This window comes from Falco biarmicus, chromosome Z (genome assembly GCF_023638135.1).
Source record: "Falco biarmicus isolate bFalBia1 chromosome Z, bFalBia1.pri, whole genome shotgun sequence".
Lineage (NCBI taxonomy): Eukaryota > Metazoa > Chordata > Aves > Falconiformes > Falconidae > Falco > Falco biarmicus.
In genome coordinates this window covers 51,494,676-51,520,143 of record NC_079311.1, presented here as the reverse complement: position 1 = coordinate 51,520,143, position 25,468 = coordinate 51,494,676, and the positions used below count along the sequence as shown (strand labels likewise).

At 38.7% G+C, this 25,468-nt stretch overlaps 1 protein-coding gene across 10 annotated transcripts in view; it reads right to left on the bottom strand.

Annotated features, from left to right (window-relative positions):
* Positions 1-25,468, bottom strand: part of NFIB (nuclear factor I B) — a 274,287-nt gene that overhangs the window by 65,283 nt on the left and 183,536 nt on the right. For all 10 annotated transcript variants that reach the window (XM_056324171.1, XM_056324162.1, XM_056324166.1 and 7 more), the window contains exons 3-4: positions 12,210-12,263; positions 856-924 (exon numbers count right to left, since the gene is read on the bottom strand). In XM_056324171.1, the coding sequence (XP_056180146.1) occupies positions 856-924; positions 12,210-12,263 (123 nt within the window). The remainder of the gene's footprint in view (positions 1-855; positions 925-12,209; positions 12,264-25,468) is intronic.

The following is a 25,468-nucleotide window of genomic DNA, read 5'->3' as shown; positions in this document are numbered from 1 at the left end:
CTCACCTCATCAGAAAAGAGATTTTCCTGGACCATTCAGCTGTTACAATGTTGGTGTCATTGCTGTGGATACTTCTAACTTTAACTTTCAAGTATTTTTGTTCACTTCCTAATGAAGTCTTAAGAGAAATACTTTAATAATGTTTATACTAAAGGGAGAAAATAAGTGTTCAGAAAGCAATGTCAAATGAAAATACGCACAGTTTATGCCATACTATTATAGCAAATTCTTAGATGTCAACAAAACAGATCTTCTTACTTATATTCATTTTTTCTTTCTGCAAAAAAAGCTTCACATGTCCTTTTACATTTATACTTGGGTGGTGGGGGGGTGGGGGGGGTGTGTTTGCATGTTTGTGTCCATGACATTTCTGGTGTCAAAACAAGCTAATTTTATTAGAAACTCAATTACAGCCAGTGCTACCAGTAGAAGAAACACAAGCATGTAATATCCATGCTGTGATTTTTTTTTAAGAGCTACAAATTCAAAACCAAACTAGAGGAGTAATCAGATGGTTTGGCAAAATACAAGGATATGCAGGATAACCTTAAAAAGCTGCAAGTCTAACAAATAGAAGGTTTTGTTACATACAGTGGTTTTATTGACATATCCATTTATTAAGCTGTACAGAGGGACAAATTGATTCAATCTTTGAATTTCAGAGAGACAGTGTTTGTTCTATTACAAACACATGTAATATGAACTGTAAGACTGTGGTCAAACATATCAAAATTGTTCATGGTTATAGGCATTTTCTATGCACCTTACACCTTGAGAGAAAAAAAACTTCAGGAAAAAAACTTTCACTTGATTAGAGCAGGCTTTGGAAATTATTAAATGTAAATCATAACTTACTTCTGGACACCCTCACAAGTTCTGACACGTTGAACACTCCAGATTTTACAAAACTGTCTTCAAGGTACACTGAAAAAGATCACAATACCATAATCAATATAATTGGAAGATTAATAATTAACTATATATAAGTTTACACACTGGTTAACAACAGTATCAACAGAGTTCCAGAACTATAATACACAGACCAAAGTACACTGAGAGCCGTTCACAGGATCTAACAAGAACTGAAATTCAGGAAGTGCAAAAAATCTTGAGGAGTTGTGAGAAAACAATTTTTTAATATGTGTACACAAACTAACAAGCAATACACTGAGTTCCTAGCTAACCATCCAGAACACATCTAAAACCTAGATCCTTTTATCAGTATCTTTTTTAAGTTTTTAAATCAGTATTTAACTAAAAACTGTACCAACTGGACTAGGCAATTTCACCATAGAGCAGTCCTGACCTCAGATACATTTCTGCTAAAATTATACTGAATTCTTACTCTGCTCATAGTGACTTTACACTATCACCTCCATTACCAAATCACCTCTGAGGCAGATGAGGGTTTTATTACTATTTCCAGTAAAAGCAGGAACTGGGCAAAACAGCTGAGTTATTCAGTGCAGGGGTTATGAATATTGTGAATTATATCTCTAGAAACCTATGTTTAAGAAACCATGTATTATTATTATTTTGGCTAATGTTTACTCACTCTAAGATAAATGTAGATGGTATACTTTAGCCCTGCCATGAAATTCAGGTACAACCTGTAGTACTCTGGTGAAACAACAGCTGATAATCAAGACTCATCTCAGTAGTGTAACAAGATAAACTCAAGAAAAGGGAGCTGAGAAACCCAGGTTTCTGTGAAAGTCTCATATCAATAATCACTGAATAAACTGATTTGACTAAATTTGAGATTAAATGACATCACGCTCCTTACAGGTAGGAATGCCAACCATTTACCCTCAGAAATACTTAGTACTATACTTGGTCCACATTGCTGCTCCAACAGTATTACTTTTTTATTTGCTTTCCTGTGAGAAGGTGCACTAAGATTTCTAACTGTGGCTTCTCTAGCCTCTTTTCTGAATTAACATAGCTTTTTTCTTTTGGAAATACACTGTCAACATTCTGTTCCAAAAGTTTGGATGGGTAAAAGCATTCTAAATGTCTTAACTAATAAAACATACAAACAAATTTAAAATGCACCTACTGTAATATTTACTGATTTGGAAAACAACAGCTCAGTACTATTCTCCTTAGGTTTCTTTTGTCAATTACTGCTTTCATCTTCAAGTAATTAAACAACACAGTGCCACTGTAATCAGGAAAGCGACTGTAAAAGCAGCACACTTCACTCAAGAGAACTATCCTTGGTCAGTCAAACAAGGAAAGCAAAGGCAAAAAGAGGAGTTTTCACCGCTTGCTAGCAGTCCTACTAGGCCCACAGAGCCACCTCACCCAGCACCTATGGTAATATTTACCAGTGCAGGTATATGACCATGCATCTGACAACTCAAGCTGAAAGAATGTGAAGGGTTCACCTAGGCACATCTCCGGACATCTCTTTTACACACTTACACCCATAAAGCGAAAGTCAGTCTTTCCCAGCTGAAAAACCATCCCACAAACAAGTGCAGTGGGCTTGCACAGCACCATAAGCCTGTGGGATCATCCTGAATGATGTTATGCCAATGCTACCAGCTTCTCATCTTCCAGTCAACATCACTCCATACGATGTCCCTGCATGCCACTTCACACAATATCCCTACATGTCTTTATTTCCACTAGTAGCTCGGGAGACCTCCCTCCTTTTTTCCTCACTTCTACTCACATTCTTCTCCCTCTTGTTTTCAATACCTTCTCTCTATATCCATTACTTTTTCCTCCCTTATCGTCCTTCACCTTAATGTCACAGGCCTCTGCAACCTTATTCATCTCCAGTTTCTAAGAAATAAGAGCTTTTCTCTGTCATCTTCTGCATTCTCCTGCACCCTTTCTCCATGTTTTTTTCTGTGGCTGAAAACATGACATGGCTTCTTAAGTACCTATTTCTTTGTTTGACAGAACTTGGCATACCCATATAATAAAAAATTGCAAAGAGTTTGTTTCTTTTCTCCTTCTTCCTCAGTTTTCATTTTTCAACCTAAGAATGGGCAAATTGGATGAACACTAATAATTCCTCCAATAATGGAAGTCTTTCCCTTCTCTGCCTATGGAAAGGAGATTCTTGATTTTAGTTGGCCTGTAAGTGAAGCGTGGCTTAAAAGTCAGTGCACAAACATGCAGCCACCTCTGGAGATGGTAGTGAGACAAGACTGAACTTCACTGCTCCTTATCCACATGCACATGCACTTTGAAGCACTTCTCTCATTCAAGTTAGACTAACTTGAGAGATGCTTCACCCTAGTGTAGATTAACCAAGCTATCATTACAGTGAGAACAAGCCCCAAGGCTTGTATTAAAAAACAGAAAATGCCCATGTAGGATTTATGTGAGAGCACAGGTGTATACATATGTATGCACAGACACACAGAAACACATGTTTAATCTTCAGCCTTCTCTCATGAATTCTTAGGTTTTCTCACTGGCAATACTGAGAATACCCACGTAACGAAAAAAGAAATGTAGTGTGTTTCTCTCCTTGTGATAATGAAATGGGAGCAAGGGAAAAACTCTGCCACTGAGTGGTACCGCTGTTTATCACCCCCTCACAAAAGGACGCACTGCTGACAGATGGATCACTGTCTTTCACCCAGGTTTCACCCTGCCTTGGATTGTCCAAAAATAATGACACCCAAAGACAGATGCAAATGCTTTGTCTGATGTTAGGAAAGAGAGGGAAACTGCAGCTATTGTCAGTATCCGTCAACTTAAAAATCAGCTTGATTTTTTTTGATATAATGTGACAAAATATTGTTAAAAAAATGATGCAACAATAAACAGTCTATGTCTCAGGTAATGAGCAAATTCATCCCGAGCCTCATGTTCTAACAGGGAAGGTGGATTCCAGTGGTGCCTCTGAGTGCAGGAAAATAAACACATTATGTTCAGTACCAGCACCTGTGGACTTCAACAGTTTTAACTAGTTAGGAAGACAATCCATGGTGGTTATGTTACAGAGCTGCTTGGCTCCCAGCTGTGCAATAGGAAAATGTTCTGTGCCATCAGACTTCTGTAATTTGTTGCAGAAACATGCACTCTATATACGATAAAGGATAAACAGCAAGACTGCATGCAGCAGGACAACAGAATAGGACATTTTGACTTTAAAGTGTGAGACACTGCCTTTTGCCTTGCAAAGCTGATCACACTACTGAATAAAAGTTAACATTCATAGTCACACTATTACACTGCATGGAAGAAAAAAAAATGTGGTGATACTCTGCACAGTATATGTCTTACTGTTTTTTTTTTATTAAGCATTCCCTAATGCACTGCTTGCATTAACATGTTGAAAAGCCTTAAATTAGTATTCTTGATGTATGTTTCTGATCTGTTCAGCACCGAATCTAATGCACTTGATAACAGTCTATTGTTGTATTCCTCACAGAGGATTTACTGTATCTTTTGATGGTCATGATAACACTTTGCTGTCTTTATTGTTCTGACCTAATATAAGCACTGACTATTGTAAATTTACTAAAATTCATCTTGCCTGAGAAAAAAAACTCTCTGAAATGCATTTCACTAATTGTCATTATTCTTAAAAATCTGAGTTCTACAAAAAGAACATTTCTGCCAAAACCACCATAGTGCAATTCTGTATAAACAGTCCGTAACTTCCAAAATCCATAAGTAACTGTGGATTTTTTTCTGTATCTCCTTTTGGTTTTTGCAATGGGTGATTATAAAATCTGTCTTCTTTCCTTACTTTTTTTACAGAAAATTCATTTCTGAAAAATAGACTTTTCAAGCAATACTACAATGACCAGACCAGTGCCATCAAGGATGAAAAGCAAACAGGTTAAGCCAAGGAGCAGTTTTGATCAGAAAGTTTCTCCACACTGTCAGTAAGAGAAGAAACCTTCAGTCAATGCCTCCAGCTGCTGTAGAAGTCATTCTGTCCTGGGCCTTATACCTCTTCCACTCTATTCCTGCACTATGCCTTCAAGAGCTGAGTTGCAAGTACAGCTTTTAACCATGGTAAGAATTAAAATGGGAGGGGGGGGGGGGCGGGAAGAGGTTGTTTAAACCAACTGAAAAATATTTTCAGTTTGCACTAACTTGTACTGTAAAGGGCTTGTTCTCACATTACTTAAAAGCTTACCAGTGACGTCTGGCTTTACAAATCTTTAACCAGCTTTTTTCATGTCTTCTGATTTAATTGTACTTTTATGAATAGGACACCTGTTTGCGTTCTGCTGCTGCATATTGACTAGTGCCAAAACCTAAAATTCCTTCCTGGTATCATTAAACATCCAGTTTTTTTCACTGATATGGCCTTGATTTTGAGCGACTTATAAAACAACAATAAGGATCCAATCACTGCAGGGTACAATTCGTATTATTGTACTTTTATTCTGAATCTTTAAAAAGAGGGATTATACAGTAGTAGATAGACGTACTAGCAGTGAGACAGGTTCAGCATCAGGAGCTGCTGAGAAGAAAGGCTGGAAGCTTCAGCCTGGTGTGCAAAATACTAGTAGAGAGCTGCAGCTTGATTTCAAGTTTTGCAATGTAGCTGCTACAGGTTTGTCTGACTTCTGAAATTGCTACAATTAAGGATTAGATCTTTTCATTGTATAGCTTCTTTTGTTTGAATCCTTTAAAACTGACTTTTAAGGGATCAGCTCTTGCTGCTTTCTGAAGTATCTAACTTCTACAGGAAGCTTTTTTAATTTCAGCAGGAATTCTCAGTCAGAACTGGTAGTGAAAAATTACTCTCACACTGTTCACAGTAAGTTAACACACAGTCAGCAGACTTGCAGTTTGTTTTCTTATTGCATGCATTTTGAAGCCAGTATCTTAAAAAGAATACCAGAAACAGGCTCCCACTGAACCAGGATTTCTCAAAGGCAGTTAAGGGTGGATAACATGAGCCAAGGAGTGACACAGAAGATTTCAGTGATGTCATTTGAAACAGTTGAACTAGGATCTGTCCAGAGAGCAAGGCTATTTTGCTTATTGCACGATCGTCTCCAGCCTGGTTGCATACCCACAGTTTGTTTTGCTTTTTTTCCTGAAAGTTGCATTGATGTTGTAACTGAGACAGGAAACAAACATTGTAAAAAGATCCCAACTGCACTGAACTTTTTACTGCAATAAGAAACTAAGCAGCTGGCTGTGCCATTTTCAAAAACAAGTAAGATTTTCAATACTCTCAAGTTAAAAACCAGAAATATAATATCCTTCAGCACTGCAGTAATTTGAAGAAGTAAACATCTGGTTTAATGGACTCTGGAATCCATATACTGGAATCCAAGAAGAGTTTCTCCAAAATCTAGCAAGAAACAGAAAGGGTAACTAACACAAATACATACTGCTCTCTGCTCCAGAGGGTCTCAGCCATGATTTAAAAAAAGGTCGGGGGAGCTGTTTTTTAAAAGCTGTAGGACTACCAGGTACCAAAAAAATTTCTGGTGCCAAAGCACCAAGTTTCTGGAATTCTAAGTGGTAACATAAGAGTTTTTAGCAAATTCTTCTGTGCACACTTTGAAGTAAAAACCATTGTGCTCACCATTGAACACAACAGCATCAGAAGTGAACACAGCATCAGAAGTGATCACAGCATCATTTCTTTACACAGCAGGTTCATAAAGAAGGATAGCCGATGCAAGCAAAAATTCAGAAGTAATCTTAAACTAGTAGACAGTAGCAATCACCCACACCAAATTTCAAACCAGCATGCAAGGCCAAAAACTCTTCCTCTTGGAAAAAGGGGCTTTACAATCTGTGCTGGTTTCTGATTGTTGAGATAGCACAGCTGCACACTGCCCCCAGAATGCCCCACCTGGCTCAGGGCTGAATGGCATTACTAATTCATAGAGCATTTGGGAAAAGGGAGAACTCCACAGAAAATCAAGCCCTGACCAAACCCAACCCTGTTTTATTTGAAGATCACTATCTGAGATGGCACGGCTGCAGGCATACGGGAAACAGCAAGCATTTCAGTATATCCACTCCCACGCTGAAAAAGCAAGGTGAATATATTTTTGTTTAAATATAAGTCTGTCTGAATCCCCAAACTGCTAGCATGGCATCATCATTTTCACAAGCAAAGCTGCTTACAATGATGAGGCCAGGGAATATCTCCTCTATTTCTGTTAATTAGGGGGCTAATTCTCCATCCACAAGAGGGTAACTTGCAATACAGTACAATAATAAAACCATCTGTGTTCTGAGTCATTCAAAACTCAAAGACATTTGCTTATTGCATTTCCACAAAAGAGCAAAGGTTGAGACCATGTTCTTCTGCAGAGGTTATTTCTGAAACTATACATTCTGTAACTTAAAACTGAAATACTTATATCTAAAACAGTCATATACAGGCAAATTTATTACACATTTCTTAGGGCTTGATCCAAAAAGAATGTTCTCCCTGTGGCTGCTAGCCCATATGAAAGCACAAAAAACCCTTTGGGGTTCTACAGCTGCAAAAGAAGTTTGCATATTGAGATAGGTGAGGCTGGTTGCAAGCTTTTTGGCAACACCTCATTTAATTAGAAAAAAAGAAGATGGTGATTTCACTCAGGTCTTCTTTGGAAATGGTTCCCAGAATAAAATTTCTGGTGAAAATAGAAGGGGAAAACCAATTCTAGAGCACTGGGTCTGGGTCTGGGTATGCATATACTTATGCCTCGCTGAGATTAAGGATCTTATCACTAGATTAATTCCCTGACAACACGTCATGAGTTACTGCAAAGGAAAGAAAAAGGGAAACAGTGGGGAGGAATGAAAGGCAGAGAGATGGTTTCTCAATCTAAGTGTGTCACCCCATAAAAATAATGTAAAAATCATCAGCACACAGGCTCAAACCTGAGTCATCTGCATTCCTCATTCATCCCTGACTGACATTATAGAGTCTGCAAAATTTGTATGAAAATATTCCTTGCACCAGGTAAAGTGGAGTAAATTCTATCAGAAAAAAAAAAAAAAAAAAAACCAACCAAAAACCACCATACCCTAACAGTCCCACTTGCTGGGAAACATAGCTCTAATAACCTATGAACTCAACCACCTGGAAAAAAGCAAAAAACTGAATTGTCTTTCCTCGCCAATGAGGTTCATCACTGTCTGTGTTAGGTTTCCTTTGCACCTTCTGAAAAGTTCTCTTTTGTATTCCCCAATGATGGGCAAGAATAGCTCTGAAAGACTACTCTCTTCCCAGCTCCATCCCAAAGACAAAAGACAAAGGACATGAAGCACCAGTAAGAACTAGTATCCACTCCCTCAGGTTTCCAGTTCTCTTGATTTTTCAAACTGTATTCAACTGTCTATCCTATCTTATTGCTATATCAAGATAACATTCTACTCTAGCAGTATTGTTATTTCTTACTCCTATTTTAGCAGCTTTAAAAAACTGTGTTTGAAGATGAGCAACATGGCAACAATTGGACACAGCAGTGTTAATGCTGGCGTATAAACAAACCAAGTCTGCCAAGCAGCAACCTCACCACAATAGCAGGTAGCAAGTAACCTTATTAATGACCAACAGTTGTGGTCAGCAGGCCGTAAGTAAGGGAAAGAAAAATAAAACAGAACAAAACCCAGAAAATCCTCTACTAGAAGAGCTGGCTAGTAAGGATTGTATCACTGAACGCCAGAGTATTCTTCTGGTGCCAGTATCAAGAGCTTACTAGCAGTTCTAGGTGTTTTTCTCTCTTAATTTTCATATGCTTAACAGAAGAACTTACTGAAAGATCATTCCGTCTGTCTTCGGTACACACCCTCCCACACCTTTGCAGATATTTCAAGACACATATGTTAAGGAAAGCTCATTTTTTAGATTTTTCTTAAGCTAGATAAAAGACCTATGAGACTTGCAGGGAGCAAATAATACAGCATCACAATGAAACTGCCACACTAGGTCTCCCCCAACAGGCTGCCTTCAACCATAGCCCTGAAGAGATGCCCAGTAGAATAGTAAGAAACAGAGCAGGCCTGAAATATTTGGTTTGGTTGTTTTTCTGTTGGGTTATTTTGGGGGTGGGTTGGGGTTTTTTTGACTGATAGTGTGAAAAGCTCTAAGTATTTTAAGTTTTAAAACTTCTTAATCCAGGTGTGCCTCCATCTGTTTAGTCACTCTCCACAGATCCATGGACATGTCCATTCCCTCTTGGAAACTATGTAAACTTTTAATACTTAGCACTGCATTATTAACAAAAACTTTCAGATTCCAGGAACTTAATGACTGATGCGGACAACAGCAGTGTTCAAACTCTTCTTCTCTCTCACTCCAGCTTGGTTCAGCTCATCCGTCTGGAACCTACTTAACAAACCCTGCAGAGAAGCAACCTTTACAAGCCAGCTCTCAGAAAAATCAGTTTCAGTCTTTAGAAATATAGTAGATGAAATTTATGGAAAAATAAAACTTACAGGAGGATATCCCTGGATCTTGCTACAAAAGCTACATACCACTTTCACCACAAGCTACACCATCTTAATAGCATACAGTGCTATCAAAGTATTTAGTGTATTTGTAGGAATGTATTTTAAAGAGTTCCAGCAAGTGCTCTTAATGTTCTTTTGTTTGGCAAGTGACATTAACCTCCCTACATGGTTAAGACAGCAAATTACCAGACATCCTAAAGAATGCAACAGTCTAGCCAAACCTAGAAAAACCCACTTTTAACACCAGCAGCCTCGCCAACTACCACTCAGTTTCCAATGTCCATCCTCTTCCTTGGCAATGTCTTTGTGAAGGTAGTGGCATCCAAGAGCTAACAGCACCTATCCCTTGCCAACACCCTGGCTCCTTGACCTACAGGCATCAGACCAAAACATGATAGAACAAACCTTCCTGGCACTGCCAGTCTGCTGGCCTGGGACCGCAAACAAACCTCAGAGTGGATATCCTCTGGGGCTCTGACAGAAGTGACTGCCTGGTTCTAATAATAACAGTCATGTGAAGTTTAATAAGAAAGAACAGGACAGCAGTCCTTTTCCCAGACAAGCTGAATGGAGTGCAACTCCCTCCCATTCTCCTGCACAGCCCCAGAAGTCTTGTATTCTGCAGTCCCACAAACCTCAACACTTCCTCCCTGCCAGCTAACTCCAAGACAGTATCAAACAGAGAAGCTGAACAATGCTAGAAGTTCATGTATCCTCAAATAGACAAACGACATTCAGTTATGCCTGTCTCTGCTAAAATGAAGGGTTTCAAGGGAAGCAAGGCACAGCCTCCATTTTCTGTCCCCACTTGGCAGCAGATAAAGGAATAATACTTACAGCAGTGACTCCAAAGCATGAGAAAGTGTTATGATCATATTTCAAGCAGAAATTTCATGGTGAAACCAGCAACAGAGTTCTCTGCCCTCTGTGTCCCCCTACCTTCTGGGACACTGGAGTGTGTCAAACATTGAGGCATCCAGTCTTGCCCCACAAGGCTGCCAAAAGAAAGCCTGTACAGCTCATCTGCTGCACTGCCCAGGGCTCTGCTGCTGACAGCAAGATTACTCCTTGCTGGAGTAGCCATGGGTTGAAAGTGAGAGCTGATGAGACTGAACTCACTAGACATGATCCTCGCTAGTGAAATATGTACTTCTACCTTCCTATTCCAGATACTAAGTGGTACTTTAAAAACAGAATTTTAAAACATGTTGAAGGTGAGTTTCCAGACCCTGCCTTCAGCTTCCCAAACCCAGATTACAAGGTTACAAAGGATCCTTAAAAAATGACAAGGGGTAATGCATTTGGCTTTTCTTGCGCTCACAAACAGAAATATTCTAGGACAAAAATAAATGCTTTATAACTAAATGCTCCAAGTTTTACAAAACCATGATTATCTGTGAGGAATTTTTTCAGGCTTGTTTTAGGTGTAAATTTGCTGGCTTGGGTTTTGAAACCTCTATCCTACATAATTTATGTCATGTATTAAATAGAAAAATAAAAGCCTACTCATAACATCCCACACAGTTTGGAGAGAAACAGCATCAAAGTCTCCAGCCAAAAGTGATTTCAAGCCTGTGTCATCCCTTGCAAAAAAAAAATCACATTAAAAAATCACTTTAAAAAAAGCCTACCACATTATTTTATTGTTCTGCCCTCATATATCTAAAACATATCTGCAATCTTCCAGTGTATGTTTCTGGTTTTTGTATTACAGGAATATGGCTTTTTGTATAATGATCTATGATGGTTCTCCCACTTTTGGGTATTCATGTGCAACACACATGACTTATTCCACCGCACGTAGAGAATACTTTGAACGTATGCTTAGTACAAAATTATAGAGCCACAATGCAGGTGTTTTCCCTAATATTTGGACAGATCCAGAAAATATTCATGTATATGTAACAGCCCAGCATCACACAATTACTTCTTGGTTAGACTGTTGTTCATTTTGTATTTAGAAAAAGAGCGAACTGAGTTAGTTGCAGCTTATTTCAGATAGACACTTCTGAGAGCCAAAAGGAAAAGATACAGCATGACAGTGGTGGCAGGAGTCACTCTTTAAGATGTGATACTATGTCTGTCACACTTGCTTGTCTTACCCCAATAAAATCCATAAAACAACAAAGATTTACAAGATTTACTAGCACAGTCTAGTTGATTAGAAGGGTAACTCCATGAAAATACAAAGAACGTTTGGTCTGAACTGTGTGGAATGGCAAAGTCTGGGTTTGATTTTCTCTTGAATTTTATTTCTAGAGAATCCTTATAGGGACTGTTTACATTGACACGTCTCTCAAAAAAAATTCCAGATGTTACTAGCATGACTCATTAATGTCATGTTCAAAAACTGTTCTGAGCTTATATGAAAAACATTAAAAATGAACATATTTGCATTTTATAATGCACATATAAAATAAAAGTAAAGAAGCTGTTAATTCACATCACAGACTTAGAGGTAGGTCAACTGTGGTTTGTCTGAGATCAAGAAGATAATTGTAGTTTTGAAGACTTTTATATAAGTAAAGTTATTTGGGAACTTATCTCCTTACTCCTTTTCCCATTCCCACTTAGAAAATTTCAAAAACCATGAACTGAAAGAAAAATTCCTTAGATTAAATGAATGTTGATGGAACTACAGTTAAGGCATTGCCAGTTGAAAAGAACTAAAGTAATCACAGCTTGTCCTGATTATATGTACTTACCAGTGCAAAATAGTTGCTGACCAATTATGCTCTCTTTAACTATAAACAATAGTATCTTTGTTCTTAAACAATGTTAGATGCACATGTTCTGGAACTTATATTTACCTGGTGGATTCTTGGCAGGATCATTGTGGCTTGGACTTCCTGGTTGTCCAGAATCTATAAAGAAATGAAAGAAATGCTTTACTAATTTGTTTTGAAAGTATCTCACAACCTTTTAATACCCTCCTTCAGTAATAAACCAATACTTAACTTTGTTCTTTAAAGGTCATTTCCCTGACTTTCTACATGAAGGCATTATTGAACAAACACACTATATGTAACCCATTTTATGCAGCAGAAACATTGTGAAAGATGCAATGATCCTAATAAGAGGAATTCACAGATCACTGAATAAGGACAAAAGAGTTATTCACATAAATATTCAAGTTGTAAACAAATCTACAAGGGTAACTTTTCATTCCCTTTTCCTCCATCCCCCAGATATAATATTGCATAATCAGCAAAGCAAAGGTAGTTTCTTCTCAGGCAATGACCAGAAAGACATACTGGATCAGGCAACTAACGGTGTTTGCAGTGATGAGTCCTGTTTCTTTACCCTTTGCTTAGAACACAAAGGCCTGCACTGATTCCACAGACTCAGGACTGCACTGAAGATATGACTGTCCATTTTAATACAATATAGGCTTTGTCTTCCTAGTCTGTGAGAACTGCTAGTGCAAAATGAAGATTAGGTAACATAAAAACTAACAAAACCCAAACCCTGTAGACTTCAAAGAGTGTTCTTTTCATGATACATGCTCCTAATGAATCACAAGAAGAATGCAATTTGATGTTAACACACTAAATAATAAATTGTATCCTTATTCATTAAAGCAGTTGTTTCAAAAACTCTTCTTTTTGCTGTATTCCCACACCAATAATACAACAAAACCCTGCTCCACAGCAAGAAATTGTTACTAACAAAGTAAGACATGATAGACACTCTTGCATGCAAAGACAGTAAGAAATTAAATGAAGGATAACCATTTGTTCCATATATGGGTACCTAAAATAGAGTAGTTTTACAGTCTGGATAAAAAAATATCCATTTTTTAAATGCAGCTGTGCTTGTTAGTGACATAGGACCACCAAAAGTTTGCATCATAGCACTACAGAAATTGCTACTACCAAATGGACCCCAGAGGGAAGTCACAGTTCCTGAATGCTTTGCTGCTTATAGTGTCCAGATTAAAGAAAAAGAAGATGGAAAAGGAGAAAAGTACGCATAACAGATACTTGTCCTTCAGTCCTCATCGCTTCTTCTTAAAGCCAATGTAGCCCTCAACCTAGAATGAAACTCTATCTGCTACCAGAAGTTCATTGAAATATATTAGTGGCTTAGCAAATGTGGCTTGATATACATGTTTCTGAAGCAATTTAAGTTAATACAAGCCTGATTCTGCAGAAGGTGTTATTCGAGATGGAAATCCATTTCATAATTTCAGTTCTACTGAATTCATCTGAATGATGGTTGTCACAGAAGACAAGCATCTAGGGATGTACCAGAGTACTGGAAGACCAAGGCACATGTGAAACCCAGTTCTGACGGCATTAAAAACACAACTAAACTTTCCAATACTGAGTGAAATCACTCTTGTACATAATAAAATATACACTGCATACCAAATTCCACATGAAATCTCCTCTATCTTCTTCAGCCTTGGGTAGGAAGAATGAAGAGGGCAGGCCTCCCATCAGATTTTGCATATCCCAAGGTTTAGGCACTTGGGTTTCCTTAAGAGTTCTACTGTACAGCACAATACATAGCCATTCAGTAGGCCTGTTTCTTTTCATGATAAGATACAGAAAATCCCTTTAAAAAATCAAATCAATTTAATTTGCAAACTCAGTCAGCTGCAAGAAATGCTAAAGATATGATGCGTCTCTGCATATGGACCTTTATATGGACAAAAGTCCTTTTCCCTGGGTTGCAATAGGAAGGTTCACCCTGCAGGGGGTAAACTTTAATATTACTCTAATAGGCATTCTCTGCTTCTGCAAACCATACATATTATTATTTATACTAAGATTCTCAGAAAGGATTAATTATATCTGCGGGTATAACTACTGCAGATATGTGATTAAATGAAATGTCAGTGTGGTAGCAGATGCACCCTATAAAGCTTGGACAGTGTAGCCTGAGGAACACAAGAGATATGAAACTGGATTAATGAGGCCTACCAGAAACTAGCCTTTCAGGTTTTCTCCTGTTAAAATCACTAAGAAGAAGCAAAAAGTGAATAAGCTTTTTTAGCTCTTGCACAGCAGTTTGCCTTTACTTCTGCTTTCTCATTGTCAACATGGACCCTTTCTGGATCCAGGATTTAAAGACTGATGGTCGTTTAAACAATTCTTTTTTATAATATAGTGAGAAACTTAGCAAAGAATTTTCCAGTTACAGGGATATGCAGTTGGCTAGTTATTATAATTCGCAAGTCAGACCTAGTTTTGGTTTATGTTAACTACTTATCAAATGACTATTTTTACAGTTTGATTCTCACACAGCATTTTGAGCAGTAGATGCTACTAAGATACCCACTAGTGGGGTCTCAATGATCTTGAGAAAGCAAAGAATCATTGTAAACTGAATATGAGAAGCAACTTACCTAACCCTTCAATTAAAGCAGTTGAGAAAGCAAAGAACTATATTCTGTATGAGTATCAACCTCTGTCACTCTGCACTTAAAAGCTCAGAGAAGTGTCTCATTCTCAGAATGAAGGACACACACCTGAGATGGCCTGTGACCATCCAATTCTCTTACTAGTGTCAGTAATTATAAAGAACACTCCTGATTTGATTGGATGCAAGTAGCCTTTCAAAGTACAAGAGAACCATGATCATTATAGGAATAAATTATATGAATAACTTAATTTATAAGCAGAACATTGACTAAAAAGAGACAATGGAGCAGCACTCTTCTAAAAGAGGGAGTAAGAGGCACTTTTGGAAAGCCACAGAAACTAAGAAGCAATAGACATGTTAAGACACTTTAAATCTTTCTTTGTCCTCATCTGCACAAGATCATTAATTAACAACATGAGCCCTGGGTTTAAAAATTGCAGGCTTTTCTTCCAGCGTGATGGAGAAAGTAATAAACCAGACTCATTGTCTGTCTAGCTGGCTTTGCATTCAATTTTCCCACCCAATAATTCTGTGCACATTTTAAAAAACACATACTTCCTAAGCTAGAAGGCGTAAGCAAAGTTATACAACTATCAGCAAATAAAAGCCCATTATGTAAATGTGATGAACTGAAATTTTCAACATTGTCATTTAGGTAGCTGACAACTGTAAGTTCCCATAGTTTATTCTCTTTCTTTGGGTTTTGTGGTTGTTTCTTTTTTCTTTTTTTTTTCTTTTTTCTTTTTTCTTTTTTCTTTTTTCTTTTTTTTTTTTTTGGGGGGGGGGGCAGGGGTTGGTGTTTGTGTGCTTGAAAAACCTTCTCAAATTCTATTGTCAATGTGCTTTTCTCAAAAAAATGCTTTCACACTGACCTCAGAAGTACTTATACTTATTTGCTACAGAGCAGAAGTTCACCTACCCATACCGTTTCCACAGAATGGCTTTCATAGAAGCCTCACAACTACAGTGAGTGTATCTTCTACTCTGCTCTTCTTGGTATACTGACTGATGCTGAATGATAAGTTATTGCCCCATGGACGAACACTTTACATAAGAATTGTTCAAGCCAGCCTTTACTCTTACCTGGTAGATATTCATGTAACCCTGACACACTTTATGTCATTTATCATGATTCAGTACGGCTAACACCAGGACGTTCACTCTTTACCTCAAATTACTCTTTGTTTTAGAAGATGGTATGAAAGGATGGGTCAAGAAGCTCGTATATTTTGTACTTTAATTGTTTCCCATGTTTTCATTTCTAGGGGTAAATCCCAATTAGTATATATGAGTGCAGGCAACTGTCACTGCAGCCAAGGCTAAGTAAAACTGACTGCTGGGGCCTGCTGCTGGTGAGAAAAAACATCCATTTCCCCTGCCATACACCAGCAGAAAGGTGCTGCCATGATACATCACTCTTGGCTTCATAAAGCAGAAGGAAGGAGAAAAAAAAGCTGGCAGTTTGCCATCTGGTGAGGGATGAGATGCTCCCTCCCTTTACATCACATTGTCTTTGACCAAAAGCAGCAAGGAGGATGCACACCCCAGCAAAGCCAAGAATGTCACACTGCTGTTCACCACCTTCCTGAGGGGTTTTTAGTATTGCTCACCTCATTAGTCTGATCTTTCATTTTTCAGCTGATAAGAGAGAATACAGTCTTCAAAAAGTAAGTTATGCTAAACTTCCCTTATGCCCCATACTGAACAAGGAATTTTGCTTTTAAGGCTTTCTGCATTAGCATAACACAGAAGGCCTTGAAAACAGAGACAGAGTCTGTAATAAGAAAAAATACTTTCTTGACCCATGTCTTAGAAATAAGCAGATTCTCCACATGTGTCATACCAATCAAACAAACTTTCTCAGTGGTTTCAATGAACACATTTCACTTTTCATTTGCCGCAAGCTAGGAGACAGCCTTTGCATTCAGTTAATCTCAGCTGACAGACACTAATTTAATCACTCACCAACATGTTAATACACCCTTGTTCCTTGATAGTCCATTATTTGGGTATGGAGAAGGATAAAGGACCAGAGAGATGTGACACCATGTAAGCACCAATTTGATGCTGTTCAAGCCTTCACATACCTAGATGGCACCTGACTTCACATCTGACAGAGTCACCACCATGAACAAGAATCACAGCTACCTCCAATGCTGTCATCCTTCAGGATTACATTGCCGCCTGATATCACAAAGTTGAGGCAAATAGTTGTACCCCTGAACATCACAGGACACACTGGCCTGGTGGGTACCTGGGGAGGTCTCCAGTCCCAGCCCCAGCTCAGGGAAGGCTCAGTCATGGGATCAAACTCAGCTGCTCAGGACTTTACAGTCAAGGCATGAAACTCCTCAGGGATGGAGACGGCCCAACCCCCTTGGGCCCCAGTTCCACTGCTGGACTGTCCTCATGGGGAAAAGACTTTCCAGATCAACTATCTTTCAACTACTTCCAGAAAACTGTCATTGTATGAAAGCATTCATGGCAACAAGAAAGCAAGGTATCTCTCTCCCCTCCAAAGGAAGTAATGTGATCAGCAAGAATCCATAAAGTAAATAAATATGTAATTTAATCTCTGTACTTTAAAACATTATCATTAATTATTATTTTCCTAACTTTACTACACTCTTACCTTCTGCTTCCTACATTATTTTACCTTGAAAAAGCACCTGATTAGATTGATAAACTTCCCAAACAATTTTTAAAAATTATATTTTGCAAAATCAATGTCTTTCATTGTACACTTTTTCTGTATCTGATGACACTGAATTATTGTACAATTTCATGAGCATTATACAAGAGTTTGTTTATGGTATAAACAAGCTGAAAGTGTTTTATTGCAATAAGAATCTGCTGAAATGATGCTATAAACATGGACATGGAACTGCTGCAAGTACTACCCTTGTTGTCATAAGTAAGTTAACTTGAGGGGGGATTTATTTTTCACATTTTCATAGGCTGCTACATTTAATGGAAATACTTTCCCTGAAAATTTTGGCTCACTGATTTCATAAGACAAAATGTTCACCCCCAACACTTTCTGTGCTAGACAACAAGTCCTACGAGAAGCGGTTGAGAGAACTCAGGTTGTTCAGTCTGGAGAAAAGAAGGCTGAGGGGAGATCTTATCGCTCTCTACAACTACTTGAAAGGAAGTTGTAGACAGGTGGGTGTTGGTCTCTTCTCCCAAGTAACAAGCCATAGGACAAGAGGAAACATCCTCAAGTTGTACCAGGGGAGGTTTAGATTGGATATTAGGAAAAATTTCTGCACCAAAAGGGTTATCAAGCATTGGAACAGGCTGTCCAGGGATGTGGTAGAATCACCATCCCTGGAGGTATTTAGAAGACATGTAGATATGGTGCTTAGGGACATGGTTTAGTGGTGGACTTGACTGTGTCAGGTTTACAGTAGGACTCTATGATCTTAAATGTCTTTTCCAGCCTAAATGATTCTATGATGCTCTCTTTCTATATCCTTGAAGACGTATGGTATAAACCACAGCTCACACAAGGAGGAAGCAGCACCTCAAAAAAACAAGCAGGGCTTCACCATGAGGAAGATATGTTTGCAGGACAAAACCTCACATCTTTCCCCAGCAGCATATACTCTGCTAGCAATATGCATTCATGACACCCAGACTGAAACCCTCCACAACACAGAAGCGGTGACTGTGTTAAAAAGGTCATTCTGCTACCCTTACTCCACAAGGAGTTCCTCTGTGTTCACCAGGACTGCTATCTAGCGCAATGCTATTGGACTGCATAAGTGTATGAGGTGCTAGTCCTAAAAGGTTTTCATCTGCTTAGTATTCATACAGCTGGTGGTAAATGAACAGCACAGAGAACTGAAGTTTGACATTTAGGTGTAAGTCATGGGGCAGTGGCATCAGCTGCCAGCCAACACTGCACTGGAAAACCCTGCTGGCCGTGCAAGGAAGGACTGCTTGTTGCTCACCTTGCAGAGGTGGTGTGGCATCTAGTTTTCTGAAGACATATTATTAGATTTTATCCATTTGCAGACCTGATTTCCAACATTTAAGTAAGCATACCAAAAAAATCTATGGGCAAAGGCTGTTAAGCCAACACAGAAATAGCAGTCCTGGTTGCTATTGATATAAGGTGTATTCAAATCTCAAGAAAGCCTCAGTTCCTCAGTGCAAACTCTGTTTTAGCAAATAATACCCACTGCTTTTTGCTTCCTTCATTAGTTTGCACCCAGGAGGCATGGGAGGGACCTCTTGGGAGACCACAGCAGTGGCAGGAGCTGCTCTGAAGGCTGAACGTACTGATCCTATGAGGCAGGCTTCATTAGCACACACGTGCCACACCAGGAGCCATGAGGCACCATAAGAGTGACCTATGCCCTTTACCTTGAAAGGCTGCTGGCACCTAACCTTCGCCTACCTGGAAAAGGCAGCGGGGAACAGAGCTGGCTGCTGGCCCCAGAAAGCTAAGGTACATAGCTGTGTTGCTCCTTGGCTCGGGTAGGTACCCAGGTTTTAGCCTAAACAGCCCTGTCATCTCACAAAAGCCCTCAGGGCTCAGACATGGAGGTGCTTCCACAGGGAGACATCTGGCCCAGCAGGCAGAAGCTGGGCTCTGTTTCCATTTCAGTTTGAACCTGTTTGCTCTGGAGTGGGGACATGGCAAGAGCTACTCAAGTCATCGGCTGTCCCTTCCCAATGCACTCCCCTGTGCCCTCCTACAACAGAAAAGCCCTCCTGCAGCTGGTGCAACTGGGAGAAACCCCACACCTGTCAGCCGAGTGCCCATCCACCCCTCTGGGACACACTTCCCAAACCTCATGGCAGGGGCTTCCAGCTGGGGCAACATCACCACATTCAGGCTGGCCAGGGCGATCCCACCACCCAGGCACCAGCCACATGGGCTGGCAGCAAGGCAGCACGTGGTGGCTTGGGGCGTCACAGCCATGTAGGTCATGGCAGGCTCTCCACTTCACCTCCCCTTTTATCAGCAGCTCAGATCTGCTGCCACCAAGTCACCCAACTGGCCATTGTTGAGACTATTAACTTTTCTTCAGTGTGTTTTAATTAGGTAAACAAAAAATGGTAATTAAATCAACATTACGTAATGTGTTTCTGATTTGTAATCTCATTTAAATTAATTAACTGACTCAGTCCTTGTTTAGTTTTTAAACTGACCTAGTTAAGAAGTGGAGCTCTGGGAGTAAATCCAGTTTTTATAGAGTTGAAAGAATTTCAAGGACCTAGAAGCACTTACCAGAACCAAAATAGCAATAAGTACAGTCAGATTTCCAGTGTCATGTCCCATGCACAGATTTATCTTTTCAATTTAAATTCCCTTATTTATTTATGTAAAATAAATCACAACACTTATTTATTCAAAATATTTCTTATACAATTTATAAAGACCATATGTTTCTCATTTTGAAAACTGAACAACTTTCCCCAGCTGTGTTCTAAGTTGTGCATGGAATATATACGTATTATATATATGCATGAACACACACATTTTTAAGTTAAGAAAAGGGTTGTATTTTTTCATGGCCTGAAACAAATGTTTCCCATACTTCATAATATTAGCTGAGCTCTTTTTTGACATGTACATTAAGAAAAGCTTTACACAGGTATCTTGCCACATGTGGACGAATGTGAAAGAATGATGTTTCTTTCCAAAACTTGCTGGATTCAGTAGGAAAGGATGAGATATGAATACTTAATCTTATCCATCTGGAAGATACTGTGAATACTAGCTACAGTCAGAAACATTCAGAAGTTGTTCTTGGAAACCAAGAAACCTTTTGTATTAAGTTATGTATATATAATAAAGGGCTTTTATTGCGGATTCTTCAGAAAATTAAAAGCAAAAGGTAGAACACAGTGAAAGACTTATCTGGGTGTTTAGAGAAGAAAGAAATTATGTGATGAAAAAGTTTGCATTTGCCTGTAAATAACAGGAATTTCCTTGCATATACCTTCAGCTAATTAACCAACTGGCCACTTCATTATGTTGTGAAAGACAAAGGTTGACCCTCCCCTCCATGCAATGTATATTACTGAAAACTTCTGCATGGAAACTGGTTTCATGGAAGTCAACGTGGATTTTACCACTGACTCCCATGCAGTCAGGATTTCATTTTGTGTTGCATTTCAGGGCAGTAAAGCAACAAGAGCTCAGGGAGATAAAATACACATTTGCACTGCATAAGGCAGTATTTTTAGGTACAGGATAATGATGACATGACTACAAAACCCATCAGTTTTGTTACAAATCTCTGCCAAAGGTTGTTAAAATCAATGGAAAGCTGCTCCAGCAAGATTTGGATGAGGCATTTAATGGTAAATTACAGTTTAAAAGTACAAAAGAAAACATAGTTCAACAAATGCTTTAGGATAGGACCATATTTTTTCTTCGAATTGCATTGCATCGCATCCTCCACTAAAATATAAAGTAATAAAAGCTGGATTCTTCAGCCTTTCAGGAAGCTACAATCATACGCTGCTTCGTAAGTCTAAAACATCACCTGACACAGAACCCACGAAGTAGTTTACAAATATTAGCAGAGGCTCACGAGGCCTCTCTATTATTCTGTAGACAGAGATCTCTTAAAATGCTAAGTACGCCACAACACTATATGGTAACTGGGAGAAATAAACAGCAATTAAACTAAAATGCTGGGGTTTTACATATCATGGAAACTCCAAAATCAGACTAGAGCACTACAGTGTTCAGCATTTCCTCAAGCCAGCTAAGAACAGCATGAGGTAATACCTTTGCCAGGAAGTATAACTGTGTGCAGGAGCCCAAAACAAAATTAAATGTTTTCTCTGAAACAGGAGAGAAAAAGCTTAATGATTTGACAACCTGGGCATCATTGCAGTGTTTCTAAATACTGTAACATTTACTAAAGGATCTCCTGATTTTGATCCATGATCCAAAACGCTGCCACAACTATGTTTTCATTTCAATTAATTTCAGCTTTAGGACTGGCAGTAAAACACAATCTTCAGCATAAAGAATATGGAATACACCAAGAAAAGACCCAAAAGAGGGATGGTTTGGTTTTGGTTGCTTGGTTGGTTTGGGTTTTTTCCAACCACTGCCTATATACTGCTGAGTATTTCTTTTCTTGAGATTGCCAGTTGTGCTATGTGCAATTTTTAAACATTGGGATATTCATTTACATCAAATACAGATGGAGCATAAGTTCTGTATATCCTTAAGTAACATATTTATTATCATAGACCGTGTTTATGACATCAATGTCTCAAATGACAGTATATACACAAATTTGTAGGTTATGTAACCATATTCTTTATAAAGTGGATTTAATTCGACCTGCTATAATCTAAATATTCATAGACAAAATATGCATCACTTTACCTGTCCATATTCCTACACACGTACTATTAAACTGACAGTGACAAAAGAAAGATTAAATCTATCAGTGGGCACTTAGCAGGTAATGTACAGGAATTGGCTAAGAAAAATCATCCTGTTTTTTCATATCAGTGGTTCATAAACTTGACTAGAATTACCTGTGTGCTCACAACCACCATGTTTATTTTCCAGCATATGCCAGTTGATAATAAGTAAATAATGAGAAGAGATAATGTATAGAGTACTGGAGCAATACTCATCAAATTCTGATCAATGCATGCCAATGCATTGATTTTCTGTCTGCTTTGACCTTTTACAGTAGATAAGAATTAGAAATACCCAGTCACATGATGTGCCACAGGAGAACTTAAAAGTGTAGAACTGACTAACCCACAGAAACAGTTTTGGGTTTGGGCAGGGATGCTCTGCAAAAAGTTCAAGTAATTGCTTTTTAAAGCATATAACCAAAAAAGAAAAAAGAAGTATCCTGGTTTAAACCATGTCTTTCACATTTTAAACAAAGCAATTTCGAACAATGTTTTCCCACAGACTACCTATTTCTCCATTAGCAATAATACTGCTGTGGCAGTCAGACTGGTCAAAAGCTATAAAAAAAAAAACATTAAATCCTATCCTGATCATGTTCATTAGTGCCTTCCCAAGTAATTTTGTCATTCTGTGGCTAACATTACATGGGAGCATCTGTTTTGTAATGCTATAACTTCCACTGTATATTACACACCAGCATATCCCTTGCTTCTGCTGATTTCTAATGCATTGGCATCATCCATGTAGGTGAAATTCCCTGACATAGGTACAACATCAAATGCAGTCCTGCAACCAAGATTTTAAAATATGATTGCTGGTTCAGTACACAGCCGAGGCTGCTTTTGCTTTTTGTATTTCAATTTACTTACTAATGCTGGCACACGTTCTTGTAGTACATAAGGGTATTATATACTTGGAAAAAGGATACTACTTTTATTTACAAAAACAGATGTGTAGGTTCAAATTCCAAGGTTTTTACTTTTATTGCTTACTACTTTTTTTGGTTTCCATGAGTAAAAATTGAGTGCTAATTAAGTTTTTTTTAAAAAAAAAAAGAACAAAAACCAAACTAACGCAAAATTATTACTGCACCTGGTAACTTGCCAGTGCCTTGAACATTATCTAACCATCCAGAGTTTCTAAGGCTTATTTTCTTACCACTGTTCCATCACAGCAGGACTTTGAGAAATCTATCAAGTCTGATTTGGTCTGCAGCTATAAAAATGTCTTTGGGGTTAAAAAACCTTGTACAAGTTTACTGAAAATACAACAGAAAATAAATTTTCAGTTTGTGGCAGAGAGCAAAAGGGGTTGCACCACCCAGCCACTCCAAGACATGAAGCCAGAATGAGTAACCTTAGACATTCACCACATCTACTGTAACTGCAGGAACTACAGGCCTTATTAAAGGCCCATTTTTACTTAAAAAAATAAATTTCTGCTGGCTAAAGATAAAAGATAACATTTAATCTGAACGGTCCCTTCCATTTTAATAAGTTTATATATTCATGCATCTGTGAATGTGTGTGAATGTGTATGTGTGCACATGCACTGGAATTATAAATGCATATACCTTCAGGGTTATCTTACTTATAGACCAACATTTGGGGCTTTGTAGAGGGGAAAATCTAATGAGTTAAATATGTTACCTCTCTTGTGCATTAACAAAGGAACAGGAATAAATGTGAACAACAGCACCTTCACAACAGCATTCCTCACAAAAATATTTCAGAATTTTCTAAAAACTTCATAGCAAAAAATAGCAACTTAATACTTGCACTGTCCTTCTCCCGGGAACAATACTAATAATTTTCTCCCTTGTGCACCCACATAGCAAGTTCAAGATTCAGTTCAACATCTTCTTATGTGTATTTGAGCACTTTAACAGCTCTACGCTGCTTTTTTTCCTGAACAAATAGGTTAAACTCACTTGACCTGAAGGAGTTAGATGAGACAGTGTTCTGCACAAGAGTTCGGGTGTTTGCGCTATAATTACAGCAGACCTTTTTATGACTGATTTCAAGCAGATGACAATACTTTAATGGAAACCTGAGAACTTCTCAGATTTTGCCTAACCTTCCTCTCTTCTGGCCTTCCCTCCCTGCCCTCCACAAACACACACCTTGTGCACTTCTGAAAAAACACTCTTACAGCTCCTTCTCTAGCCCAGCCTCCCTTCATTGCAGTTGCTGCCAACACTTCAGAGTGGTGTAAAGTCAATCTGCCTGTGCTGCTTGAGCAACTTAATGGGAATTTGGGAAAATGCACAATGCCAAAACTAGACTTTATTCAGATCAGCCTGTCTTTCAGTAGTTCAGGTTTCCATGCAGTTGCTAAAATTTGCATTGTCGTGGAAATGAGACCAACTGGCTAGTTGTTAGACAATAATCTTCACCCTTATGAACAGTTACAGCAAGAGAATCTCCAAAGCCCCAAAATGCCTTTATGTTGTCAAGCAGTTTTCCAGGAGGTGCTGTACATCTGAATAACAGTGTGCCTTTAATGCCTTCTTAAAAGTAAAACACGAACAATAGAGCCTTTTCAGGACAGCAGTATGGTATCTGTAATAGCAAGAACATGAGAAAATCCAGTTCTCTCATGAAATTCACCTTGGCCTAGGGCTGTGTTTCTCCACCCAGTGGGTGTGACTGATGGGCAAACATTGCAAAGGGCCCACTAGTCACACCTCACACTTGCAGAAAACATACCAAGAAAACCAACAGACAAATTTTTTTTATTTTTTTTTAAAAGGCACTGATCCCAGGATGCAGCACAGTTAAGAAGCCTGCTCTTCAGCCTGCCCCAAACTTTTCCCAAACCTGCTCCAACCTGAAGCTGTACCATAGCAACACATGCTTTTAACACGATGCTCTTCTGCTCACTGGCACCAATGCACTTGTATGGGTGGGTCAAGAACAGGGGTGCATGACCCACCCACAGCAAAGCGGGGCAACATCAAGGCTGGCAACAGAGAGCTCCACTAGCAGCACAGCCACCACCAGAAACCAAGAATATGTCAGCACATTTTTTAGCCAGTTCTTCCAAAGTGATTCTGGCATTAGCCTTCCTGCATACGCAATTGTTCAAAAGTTCGTTCATGTAACAAAGTTAAATCAAGCCAGTTTGTCTGATCTAAGTTTAATGCCCTGTGTCCCCCATCCCCCTCCCAGGAAACACTAGCATTACTGTATGGCCTCTTTCTTCTACTTTAATCAAATGAACAATCAAATCACTTCCATATGCATAGCTATTGATAACAGCATGATGTAAGTATTCAGGAGATGGAAA